This window comes from Otolemur garnettii, unplaced genomic scaffold, assembly GCF_000181295.1.
Source record: "Otolemur garnettii isolate 467f Iridium unplaced genomic scaffold, OtoGar3 scaffold00232, whole genome shotgun sequence".
NCBI classification, from domain to species: domain Eukaryota; kingdom Metazoa; phylum Chordata; class Mammalia; order Primates; family Galagidae; genus Otolemur; species Otolemur garnettii.
Genome location: NW_003852627.1, coordinates 1,440,453 through 1,452,916, shown reverse-complemented (window position 1 = coordinate 1,452,916; position 12,464 = coordinate 1,440,453). Strand labels below are relative to the sequence as shown.

At 44.1% G+C, this 12,464-nt stretch overlaps 1 protein-coding gene across 2 annotated transcripts in view; it reads left to right on the top strand.

Moving 5' to 3' along the window:
- The window catches only part of GRIN2A (glutamate ionotropic receptor NMDA type subunit 2A), a 408,795-nt gene extending 402,319 nt beyond the window's left edge, over positions 1–6,476 (top strand). Inside the window, exons 12-13 of one of the 2 annotated variants that reach the window (XM_012812896.1) lie at positions 3,080–4,256; positions 4,600–4,616. In XM_012812896.1, coding sequence (XP_012668350.1) covers positions 3,080–4,256; positions 4,600–4,616 — 1,194 coding nt within the window. Of the gene's footprint in view, positions 1–3,079 lie in introns of both variants that reach the window. The other variant, XM_003802071.3, reaches the window with a different exon arrangement.
- Positions 6,477–12,464: the final 5,988 nt, after the last annotated feature.

Sequence of the window (12,464 nt, the reverse complement as noted above, 5' to 3'; positions counted from 1 at the left end):
TGAGAATGTTCAGAGAGGTCAGGCGCCCTGTGGGGGCACAAGAAATCGTCTGGAGCAACACCTGGGGCCGTCAAAGCTAATTTTATGTGGCTCTGAGCCCACTATGGGATCAAGAAGTTATCTTATTTCCCAAACTTGAAAACTGTAGCTGGAATCTATAAATAATAGAGAAAAGAAAATAAAGAGAGGTTTGCAGGGAAGAAAGAAAGTCTACCCCAGGGATTTATATGGTTCCCAAGGTAGGGTTTGGGCTGCTTGTCCACCTGGAAAGCCAAACTATCTTTCTAGAACAAACCATAAGGAGTAAACAGTAGCATGTATTTCTTGCACCTTTGGCACAACAGACCCTGTGTGCTCAAGCTTGTGCGAAAAGGGAAAGGGACAAGGTGACGATACTGCAGGAGAGGTCGGGGATGGCTGGGCAGCCTGTCCCAAGAGAAGTCAGAGATGGCTGGGCAGCCCGTCGCAGGAGAGGTCAGGGATGGCTGGGCAGCCCATCGCAGGAGAGGTCAGAGATGGCTGGGCAGCCTGTCCCAGGAGAAGTCAGAGATGGCTGGGCAGCCCGTCGCAGGAGAGGTCAGAGATGGCTGGGCAGCCCATTGCAGGAGAGGTCAGAGATGGCTGGGCAGCCTGTCCCAGGAGAGGTCAGAGATGGCTGGGCAGCCTGTCCCACTCACGTTTGCTGACCACCTATGGTGTCAGGTGCTTTATTTCATTTTTTATCTTGCCCTGGTTCCCACCTAAGGAGGGAATGAGTCTCATTTTACAGATGTGGAAATTGAAGCCCAAATAGATGTAGCAGTCTGTGCAAGGCCACAGAGCTAGTGCGTGATGGAAGCTGGGCCCCTGTAATATGCACTCTCTCCCCGGCATCCTCTCCCATCTCTCCAGCAGATGGGTCAGCTCAGTCAGAGAATGCTGCTACCAAAACCTGGGGCACAGGCTGGGTTTGGCTTCTTTCCATGATCTCACGGGGCAGGTACACAGTGGGAACTGTCTTTAGCATGTTGTAGAGTCCTAGGGGAATGAGGGAAAGCAGGTCACAGCCGTCCATTCGTCTGTACCATACTCAGCTCCCTGGCCACTTCCATGGTCCCCTCCAAACAGAAAGACAAGCAGCTCATCCCGGCAGGTGGGAGCGTATTGCTCTGAGGGTTCAAAGGAGAAAGGGAAGTTCTTAGTGTCTCCAGGGGGCAGATGGGAGTGTGCTAGAAAATGCAAACTTAGGAGGAAAAGTCTTAAAACCTCTTGCTTTCATAATACTAACTACAGGAAAGATCTCAGCTGACTTTGACACAGAGACACACTCATTTCTCACCCACAGTAGTAGAATCCCTCTAGGTCAGACTATAAGATGATTATTTTACTAAATTGGGTGAGAAAGACATAAGTTAACAGAAAACGTTAAGAAAAACTGCACTATGTGAAACACGTGGTACGTCTGCATGAGTTCCACATCCACAGTCGGGGCTCTCCAACAGCCTGGGAGCAATCACACGGGACACAAAGAAGGAGACTAAGGGTAAGGTTGCAGGGTGCTGGGGAAGGGCCTGGGGCCAGCACCCTAACCCTGAAGCCTTGGCTCAAGAGGGTCAGAGAAAGAGGCTCAGACTTGCTACTGGAAGCTTTTCTGTTTACAGTTCTTTGAAGGCTGAAATGAAGATTGTCTTTAGAAAACCACAAGAAAAATGGGCCATGCAAATGAGTCGAGGCTGTCACAATTCCATGGGCATCCCTGTGGGTTAAGCTCATCCCTGCTGTGGGGGACCAGTGCAACTGAGTCCACAGTTAATCGCATGTACTTTACTGTAGCTTATGCCGGAGTCAGCAGCAGCTGCTGAATCTGCCTCACAAACGCCTTCTTGGGTTGCTCCTTGTCAGTCTTGGGAGGCCCAGGTCTAATCCTGCAGCCTTGATCTGACTGTTTCCTTTGGGTACAGCTGCTGAAATCTCTGGAATGGGAGTGGGAAAAAGCAGGAGGGGCCACAAACCAAAATGTTTCTGACGCCCCTTCATCCATTACTGTTAAGCATGAATTAAGAGCTCTTATCTTGATAGCAACCAGTTGCTTTTAAGTGAAAATAAACAGTTCTATTTTAAAAGTGAAAAAGGAGTAAAACACGAAGTTACCTCCAGTTGGGGACGCTTGTATTTAGGGTTCCCTGGAGTCCCTGAGTCATTCAGGCCCCCGGATGATTTAAAGGTGGTATCACTGTGTCATCAGAACTCTTCACTCTTACTAGTAACTGAAACACAACTCTAACTACATGGAACAAACACACACCAAGAATAGAATAGATCACATTGGATGGATTGAAGAGGTCTGGGAGAGTGGCTACAGGAGTGCCAACCTTATCTCTACCTGTCCCTTGGGTTTTTCATGGCAGTGGTTTCAATCTCAAGTTTATGTCCCCATGTGATGACAAAACTAGTCTTCCATAACTCCTCTTTCTACCCAAGCATCAATAGCAATCTATCAAAAAAAAAAAAAAATATGACTGTCCTCACATGGATGCCATACTTTCCTTCTAGACTGATCAATGTGACCAGGGAGAAGAGAATTTCTGACCTGGCCTGATTAGGACATGTGCTTTGATTTTTAGCATCACAGGGACCATTAAGCATCCCAGCTTAATGGGAAGGAGTTATTCCTGAAAAGAATTCACAATGAGTGATCCTTTTATGCTGACTTTCTTTGTCAACCATTAACTCTCTGCAGTCCAAACTCCACAGCTGACACTGGGAAACTCTCACAAAAGCAGAGCTGCTGGCCTGGGGGCTGGCAGAATGCCGGTCTGGAGGCCCTGAGTCGCTGGAGCATCCAGTGATGCCTTTTCTCAAACTGCATGTGTGACGCTTGGCCAAGGTGTCAGATAACCCTGAGCCAGAGTGATAAACTTGAGTCTCTGCAAGTTGTCTCATACCTGTAAGAGACATGATCGGGATTCGGTGTGAATTCCAGTGTTCCTTCGGTGCTCCTACAAGGAGCATATATCTCACTTTTGCAGGTAAAGTTCAAATGTGAACGGTTTCACCGTCACTGCTGCTGCTGATGGTGTCTTATACTTCTCCCCCACAGGGTATCTACAGCTGCATTCATGGGGTACATATTGAAGAAAAGAAGTCTCCAGACTTCAATCTGACGGGATCCCAGAGCAACATGTTAAAACTCCTTCGATCGGCCAAAAACATTTCCAATGTGTCCAACATGAATTCCTCAAGAATTGATTCACCCAAGAGATCTGCGGACTTCATCCAAAGAGGTTCCCTCATCATGGACATGGTTTCAGATAAGGGGAATTTGATGTATTCAGACAACAGGTCCTTTCAGGGGAAGGACAGCAGCATTTTTGGGGACAACATGAATGAACTCCAAACATTTGTGGCCAACAGGCATAAGGATAACCTCAATAACTATGTGTTCCAGGGTCAACATCCTCTCACTCTAAACGAGTCCAACCCTAACACAGTGGAGGTGGCCGTGAGCACAGAGTCCAAAGGAAGCTCCAGATCCCGGCAGCTTTGGAAGAAATCCATGGATTCTCTACGGCAGGATTCACTGGCCCAGAATCCAGTCCCCCCGCGGGATGAAGGGACAATGGAGAATAGGACCCACTCCCTGAAGAGCCCCAGGTATCTTCCAGAAGAGGTGGCTCACTCTGACATTTCAGAAACTTCGAGTCGGCCCCCGGGCCACAGGGAACCTGACAACAATAAGAACCACAAAACCAAGGATAACTTCAAAAGGTCAATGGCCTCCAAATACCCCAAGGACTGTAGTGAGGTCGAACGCACCTACCTGAAAACCAAAGCAAGCTCCCCCAGAGACAAGATCTACACCATTGATGGAGAGAAGGAGCCCAGTTTCCACCTGGATCCTCCCCAGTTCGTGGAAAATGTGTCCCTGCCCGAGAATGTGGACTTCCCAGACCCCTACCAGGATCACAGCGAAAACTTTCACAAGGGGGACTCCACACTGCCGATGAACAGAAACCCCCTGCATAATGGAGATGGGCTTCCCAACAACGACCAGTATAAACTCTACTCCAAGCACTTCACCTTGAAAGACAAGGGTTCCCCTCTCAGCGAGGGCAGCGACCGATACCGGCAGAACTCCACGCACTGCAGAAGCTGCCTTTCCAACCTGCCCACCTATTCGGGCCATTTCACCATGAGGTCCCCCTTCAAGTGCGACGCCTGTCTGCGCATGGGGAACCTGTATGACATCGACGAAGACCAGATGCTTCAGGAGACAGGTAACCCAGCCACCCGGGAGCAGGTCTACCAGCAGGACTGGGCGCAGAACAATACCCTCCAATTCCAAAAGAACAAGCTGAGGATTAGCCGGCAGCACTCCTACGATAACATTGTCGACAAGCCTAGGGAGACAGACCTCAGCAGACCTTCCCGGAGCATAAGCCTCAAGGACAGGGAACGGCTTCTGGAGGGAAATACGTACGGGAGCTTGTTTAGCGTCCCTGCAAGCAAACTCTTGGGGAACAAAAGCTCCATTTTCCCCCAAGGTCTGGAGGACAGCAAGAGGAGCAAGTCCCTCTTGCCAGAACACACCTCCAACAACCCTTTCCTCCACGCCCACAGGGATGACCAGCGCTTAGTTATTGGGAGATGCCCCTCAGACCCTTACAAACACTCGCTGCCGTCCCAGGCAGCGAACGACAGCTATCTTCGATCGTCCTTGAGGTCAACGGCATCGTACTGTTCCAGGGACAGTCGGGGCCATAGCGATGTGTACATGTCTGAGCATGTTATGCCTTATGCTGCAAATAAGAATAATATGTACTCTACCCCTAGGGTCTTAAATTCCTGCAGCAATAGACGTGTGTACAAGAAAATGCCTAGTATTGAATCTGATGTTTAGAATCTTCCATTCACGTTTTATCTTTAGGGACACATACATAACAGCCAACCTTCTGGAGGGTAAATGTTGGATGTCCAATAGTACCCTGCAAAGAGGATTTAGGGAGGTAGTTTCTTTTTTTGTTGTTGTTGACTCTTTTGCACATGGCTCCATGCCATAACCTTCCACTCAAGGAATCTTGTGAGGTGTGTGCTGAGCATGGCAGATACCAGACAGGCGAGTTCTGAACCAAAAATAAGTAAATCATAAATAAAAGCATAAGAGCAAGTCTCTGGGCCATGCCTATTAGGCATGTCGGCAATAAGGATGCATTGGATGCCGATGGTGACGTTATGATTTCCTATATTCCAAATTTCATTATGATCAGTCCACCATGTGATTTCCTCATCAGAAATGCCTAATGGTTTCTCTAATCCAGAATAAGCAATATGGTATGCATGTAAATCTGACACAGACCAAATAAAGCAGTTAAGATTGCATTTGCACCGTAGCGAGATTGACACGTGCAAGAGATCAGGAAGTTTGGCTTGTAACAGTCTCAGCTTTATTGTAATGCCTTCCATCATAGCCCCGGCCCCACCCCAAGAACTCCAGGCTCCCCCCCAAAGAAAAGCCAATCGATGTGTTCGTGGTAACTATGCCATTTTCATTATAGTCCATTTCCAAGACGTATCTGGAGCAAAAGGCCAGAGGGACGCTCAGGTGGTGAGCTACAAGAATCTTTTTGGATGTTGATTTCTGTGTTTCTCTCACCCTCGGCTTCGATGGTCTTGTTCAGAGCTGCATAAGCTAACACATTTGTGTCTTCGATATCTAAGTGTGGATCTTCTGTCTATGACACAGTGGCCACTGTGGTTTATCCCGAGGACTCCTGTGTACGTAAGTTTGCATTTCCTCCCTTCTGGTGATGACTCAGGGTTGTATAGTATCTGTTACCCCTTCCCTCCCAGAGTAACCACAACTCGTTCAGTTCCTGAACACCCATGCTGGTGTCTAACTGTGTGTCTCTCCTCCGAGTTGTTAATGTGGTGGCGTGCACCAACAACCATATGGGGACTGTGATCTGTACGAAGTACAATGCCATCTGTCTGCCGAAGGCTAGCATGGTTTTGGTTTTATCCACCCTAACATTATGAAATTCCATTGGACACTCATTTCCACCCTAAATTTCTCAAACCAAAAGTCTTCAAAACATGAGATACTCATGCATCCACAGAGTATCCTCCAACCCCTGGATAAACTTTAGTGAAATGAGTGATTTCTCTCTTCTGAAATATTATCTCTATTGGAGGCAAACAACTTCACCAACACCAACAGAAATATTTGAAAAATTTCTCGAAGCATTTGTCATTTCCGAGTCACTTGCATCATTTCATTCTTACTCTACTCAAACCTGTGTCTGAATAGATTATGCTATATAATAACACTCGTTTAAAAAAAAAAAAAGGTGGCGACAGAGAATGGACTCTTTATGCATGGGGAGCTTCTTAGCACAGTGCCTGCCACACAGAAAAAGTTCCCTCGAAAAGGTGGTTGTTATATTATGACACTTTATCAGCTTGGGATTTTCAAGTTTAAAAATTAAATATCCTAAAACCCACAAATAACATTAACTGTACACTTTATTTAGTTCCACTCTATTAATTAGTATGTTTCATGCATTTTAATATCCTTGACATATTTGGGGTAATAGTCCATTAGCAGTACATTTGGGGACATGCTGCAGAAGCCCTCAGATAATATAGACCAGCCTTGCCCATCTCTTGGCTTCCTCCTATGTTCTGCATCGATCCTTGGAGAAGGGGACAATGTGGCAGGTTGACAATTACTTTGTTTCTTCTCCTCATCACGGGTTCTGCTTTGTGGGTAGTATTTTTCTTTAAGTGGAAAGGTGCCAGAGATGATTCTCCTGGATTCTCACAGGCACTGGCTTCATCTTTAGGAAAAATGCACCCAACCCACAATATTCCTATAATGATGAAAAGTAGTTGCAACAAATTTCAGGCTCAGCAGTAGAGAGGCAGAGGGAGGCTTCCTTACCTTTATCTTTGAAAGGCAAAAGAGGCCGACTAGGTGCTGGTGACAAATATACTGGACAATGACATTTTATTTCTTGGATACCATCACCTATCTTTGCTTCCCTGAGACCCAGCAATGGAGAAGCATGGATTTCAGGACCCAGAATGGTCACCCCAATTTCTGATCCTAAATTATTTGTTTATTCTAGAGGTGGGATTTCACTATGTTGCCCAGGCAGGTCTCAAGGTGCTGGCATCAAGTGATCCTCCTGTTGGCCTCCCAAAGTGCTACATTTAAATCCAGGTGTCCGTCCAGTCTTTTAGTGCTTCCTGCCTTTGCTTTCTTCTTGTGTTCCAGACTTTCTTTCCCCTGCCTGGGATCACCTCCTTTCCTCATAAGTTTGCCGTGTCTTAACATGAAATGAGTTTGAAAGTCTCCTTAGAATACAGGGCAGTGATAGATCATCAATCCAAAAAGGATTTCTATCTTCTTCTGTTGTCCCCAAAACCCGAAGGGCTGCCAACTGCCACAGAGACCTACAGGGAGAGTGGGGGTTACACCTGGATTGACCTCATAGGTGGAAAATCATTCTGCTGATATTAGTGTTTTTTCTGCTACTAACCCCATATGTCTCCAGATAAAAATGTGGCTTTTGGAACCAACAGTAATGTTGTACTCTTCTTTTAATGTCCAAAGTGTTTTTAAAAATAAATAATCACAAATTTAGTGCTATGTTATTAATGCATGCTTTTCATTCACCAATTCCCTGACTCTTAAATGTGATAATTCCAAGTAAAAAAGGCAAAAGAATCAACCACTAATCAGATGGTCAATTTCCAAGTGAGAGAGAATGATGTAGCCCTGTCCAAAAATAATCCATGTCAGTTCAGTTTTTTGGACAAGAGTATATCAAGAATATAACATCCGAAGGTAAATGGCACCTATGGTATGGGATGTAGCAAGAATTAAATAGGAAGTCCTGAGCTACAAATCATTTTAGAATATTCTTGTGACATATTCCAGCTCTGAGATTTTAGATTCATTGATGTCAAAGAGCCAGAGTCTCTGAACCCAAATGCCTGTATTCCACCCCACTTACGTCAGAGCTGGAATCCAGAAAAAGATTTAATTAACCCTAAGTGACTTTTCCCCACTTCCCTGAGTCCTCAGATAAGGTACGCTTGTGTACAGATGGTCAGGTTTCTATCATGCATCACAGCATGCACGTGCAACCAGTCTATTTGCATTTCTTTAAGTCATAACTGTGTACATTAATGCATTTATGGCATACAAAGTGCTAATTTTATATACAATTTGGAATGCTTACATCAAACTGGCTAACATAGCCTTCACCTCATTTAGTTATGTGTTGTGTTAAGACATTTATACTCTACTCTTAATAGATTTGACATGTACCCTTGCATTATGCACAATAGGTGAGGTCCCGCCAATTACTCTTCCTCCCCCTGACCTCCCCCCTTTCCTCCCCTGTCCCTTCTTTTCCTTCTTTCTGTCTGGGCTATAGTTGTGCTTTGTCATTTGTATGAAAGTGTGGGTGATTATATATTGGTTTCATGATAGTACTGAGTACATTGGATACTTTTTCTTCCATTCTTGAGATACTTTACTAAGAAGAATATGTTCCAGCTCCATCCATGTAAACATAAAAGATGTAAAGTCTCCATCTTTTTTATGGCTGCATAGTATTCCATGGTGTACATATACCACAATTTGTTAATCCATTCATGGGTCGATGGGCACTTGGGCTGCTTCCATGCAACCAGTTTAAAGTAGCCCATGTGAGTCTTCTAGGGCAAAACTCCACTCTGAGAAACCTTTGTGTTTCCAGAGAAGAGTTTTCCTATTCCTTGCACTTTGAGGTTCTTGGGCCACTTTTGGTTTCAATCTATGAGCAAGCACGTCCCTAATGGGTCTATCTTTCCGCTAGTGAGAGGGGTGGCATCCTACTTCTACCACTCATTCCTATCCCGCCCTCTGCAAAGCTCTCTGCATTATTTCAGCCAGCATCATGACCAGGTAGCTCCTGGATTATGCCTGGTTTTCTCTTCCCTGTGTCATAGTGTGTCTGAGAAGTCTTAATACTTAGTTTTTCTGATGAAAACATTAAAATTCACCCAATTGCGGCAAAATTCATCAAATCATTTCACACTTATTTTCTGGGGAGAAAAAAAAAAGAAAGCAAGAAAATCACACCTTGTTTACAAATGAAATAGTTTCACTTAAATGGGACTCCAGCCAAGGCAGTTAATTAGTCAAAAGCTCCGTGGCTGTCGTGTAGTCACACGTTGTTTATTCTATTTGATATGTCGGCCACTGATGTGTATTTAATATTCTGCATCCTTCTCAGGAAATGACAAATGCCCTGAATTCTTTGCAAATAGAATTGCTAATGAAAAAGAAAAAAAAATGTTGGTGTTAATTAAATGGTGATTAAAAATTTATCTCCTTTAAACTTAAAAAGTGCAGCTTTAATAATCAGTTGTCATATAAATAAATACCTTGTACTGAAATCCCTTGTGGTCTCAGACCTAAATAAATACTAATTTGAGAAACCTAAGTATCTTTCAGAGGAGGTGAATATATTCTTTAACATTACGCACATTCCTGTACTGTTTTTCTTTTTTTGTACAAAGCTGTTGTGCACGAATCCTTGAAAGGAGGACACATGTTATTTCTGAAGTAGAGCCTGTTTGTGTTAACCACGGCTGTAGTAGACATAGTTGGACCTCAAGGAAAACCAAAATTTGAGTAGGTGGAAGCTAAATGCATTGGTTGATGTCCAATATGAGTTAAGAGTTCTATGTAAAGGTGGTTTTCCTCCTAAAAGTAATGCTTATTTTCACTTGAGACAAAATTAGACCTTTCTAGACATCCCATCTGCTTTGGGTAAACAGGGTTGAAATGAACCTGGTGGTCTGTACTTGAAAAATTTCTCCCAATATGCAGTTACCCTTCTCCATGCAGTTCCTATACGTCCTGCTGTGCTCACATCTAATTGTATCAGATGGGGTCAGCTTGCCCCTTGGTGACCATCAGAGATGATCAATTGCACTTATCCTGTGAATACAAATGCCCGTGTACACATGTATATAATATACATGCTTGATTTCTACAACTCACATGTTAAGTGTACTATCCAAATAAAATTGTACATATTGTAAAGTTTATGTTACAGATTAAATAGTGATGATAGTATTGACACATGGAAAAACCCATTCTAGTTATTTTGATGGGAGGATATTTCCATAGAGAGGGCTCTATATTTTTTTAATCTCAGTTCTAGGGAGGATGGTAGAGCTCAGGTGGGATGCTGGTGTTCTTGGCTTCCTCTTTAATTAAAAGAAAATCTGGGGTGTGTGGAATATATTCTGCTCACATTTGCTTCTGAAGCCAGTGCTAACATGGGCTTGTGTGTGATTTCTGTAAACCCCACCAAAGGGCACAGATTTCCCTTTAAATTTTTAAAAATTGTTTATTCTCTCCCCTGACCTGTGTCCAGAAGTGTTCTTGGTATGGTATTAGCTACAGACACCTTCTCAGAATGGTCTTTGAAGAACTGAATTTGTAAAACTACACCAAGATTTAGGGAAAGGGGAAAGAAATTGTAAAAAAATGAAGTTTACAAAAGGGCAGTAATCCATCTGGGACCATCAAGTGACTGAGTGTGTTATCTGGGATTAGAGTCCAAGACTTCACGTTCACTTTCTGGCTCGGTTCCCCTACCAGACTGACCTAATTGTAGGTTTCTCTCAAGGGGACGCTTCTGAGCACCTCTGGGATCAGAGCCAGAGAATCCCATAGAAGTGATCTGGCTTCCTTTTGCTTTTTGTCCTAGACAGATCGAAGCCTCCTTGAGTTTGATTTTCCTTTAAGCTCCTTCCCAGTCCCTGTCTCAAGATCCTAGGGAAGAGCAAACTTTTTTCAGGGACCTTTTCCTTGGGAAGAATCGTCAAGGAATATAGTTTAAAAATTCAAACTGAAGACAAAGGCTGGCAGTGACCATCAAAACAGCAGTTCTCTTTTCCATGCATTGAGGATGAACTGAGCACTTTGATTGGCCAATGGGATCTGACTCCAAGTCTGCCCCTTTTGAAGGCCACTTTGGGATGGAGGGGATGCAAAAGGAATAGAAAATATAGGCTCTTCCCAGATAGTCTTATGGTTTAGAAATTCAGTTCTCTAATACAAAAGAGAACCAAGGAGCCATGAAACGCACACCGAGACTAAACAGCAAAGATTAGAAATGATAAAGCTGTTGCCAGGGGAAAAAAATCCAATTCTGTGATCAAACTTAAAAAAAAAAAAAAAGCCATTCCCTAGACCTTTAAGTAACTTTGAAGAATATAGTTGGTATTCCTGGAGATGCGCTTGATTTATTTAAATCGTTAAGAAGGTGCCTGAGAAACTCAGGAGCTTTCTGTACTTTTGCACAGGCAGGCTTGGGTCTGGCTACAACCAGTTCTCCAACCCTCGCCAAATCATCCTCCTCCCAGACCCACTCTATGCCTCAAGGAAATGTTGGGAAAAATTCCCCAAAGGATTAGAAAATAGACCATGATGTAAAAAGACAAGGCATTTCCTGAAAGCTTTTTTTGCTTGGTTTTGTTTTTGACTTTTGATAGTCCAGGGTAGGAATGTATCAGGGAAGGGTGTAGGGAGAATTCTTTGTCGAGTCCCAAGTGCCTACTGTTGTGGCTGACAAAAGAGGAAGCATCAGGTTCCCTAGAGAGAAAATGGGGCAAAGAGATGACAAAAGGAATTACAGGTATATTTCAGGAAGGATGATCGGGTGGAGAGGAGCTTTTTTTTTTACTCTTTCCATCCCATTCTGTGCATTACTGGAATGTTAGATTCTTTGCTTATCATAAGTACTTGCCATGGGTCAGCACGTGAACTTGGAAATAATCAAAACATATCTGAATTACGTATAGACTATATTCTAGGAATACCCTAGAATTCCTTAAAATTGCCCCCATTTTATAGATAAGGAGACCGAGGCTCAGGTTTTTCTCAGCCTCATCAGCAACAAGAATTAAGCTAGTAAATCCCTAATGTTAGACATATTCTCCAAGTGCCTGATCCTCTCCAGGGAGGTCAGAATAATAGTCCAAAAGAGAGAGAGAGATGCTATTTTGAGGTCCTCAGGCTTACTCTGGAGTGTCCGCCTCTGTGATGAGGAAGTTTTGCAGGGCCCTACCCCTCATTGTCTGGACTGGGGTGTGTCCAGAATTCTTGGAGTCCCCCCCCTCTGTTCACAGTCCCTCTGAGACGTGGACAGGATGGTTAATGTCTCTCCTCCACATGCTTGCACTCAGCATTTATTTTTTTTGATTCCTGGGGAGTTATTTTCTCTACTTAGCATGTGCCTAATCTTAAATATCCCTTGCCTAATCTCTCATCTTTTATCAGTCAATATCAGGGCTTTTTCCATCACACATATGTACAAAGCACGCCCTCACACGCGTCTCAGCACGCACACACATGCACCGCCCTGTGTCCTCCCTTAAAGCTCTGCTCAACATTGTGACCCATTTTCAAAGAGGTA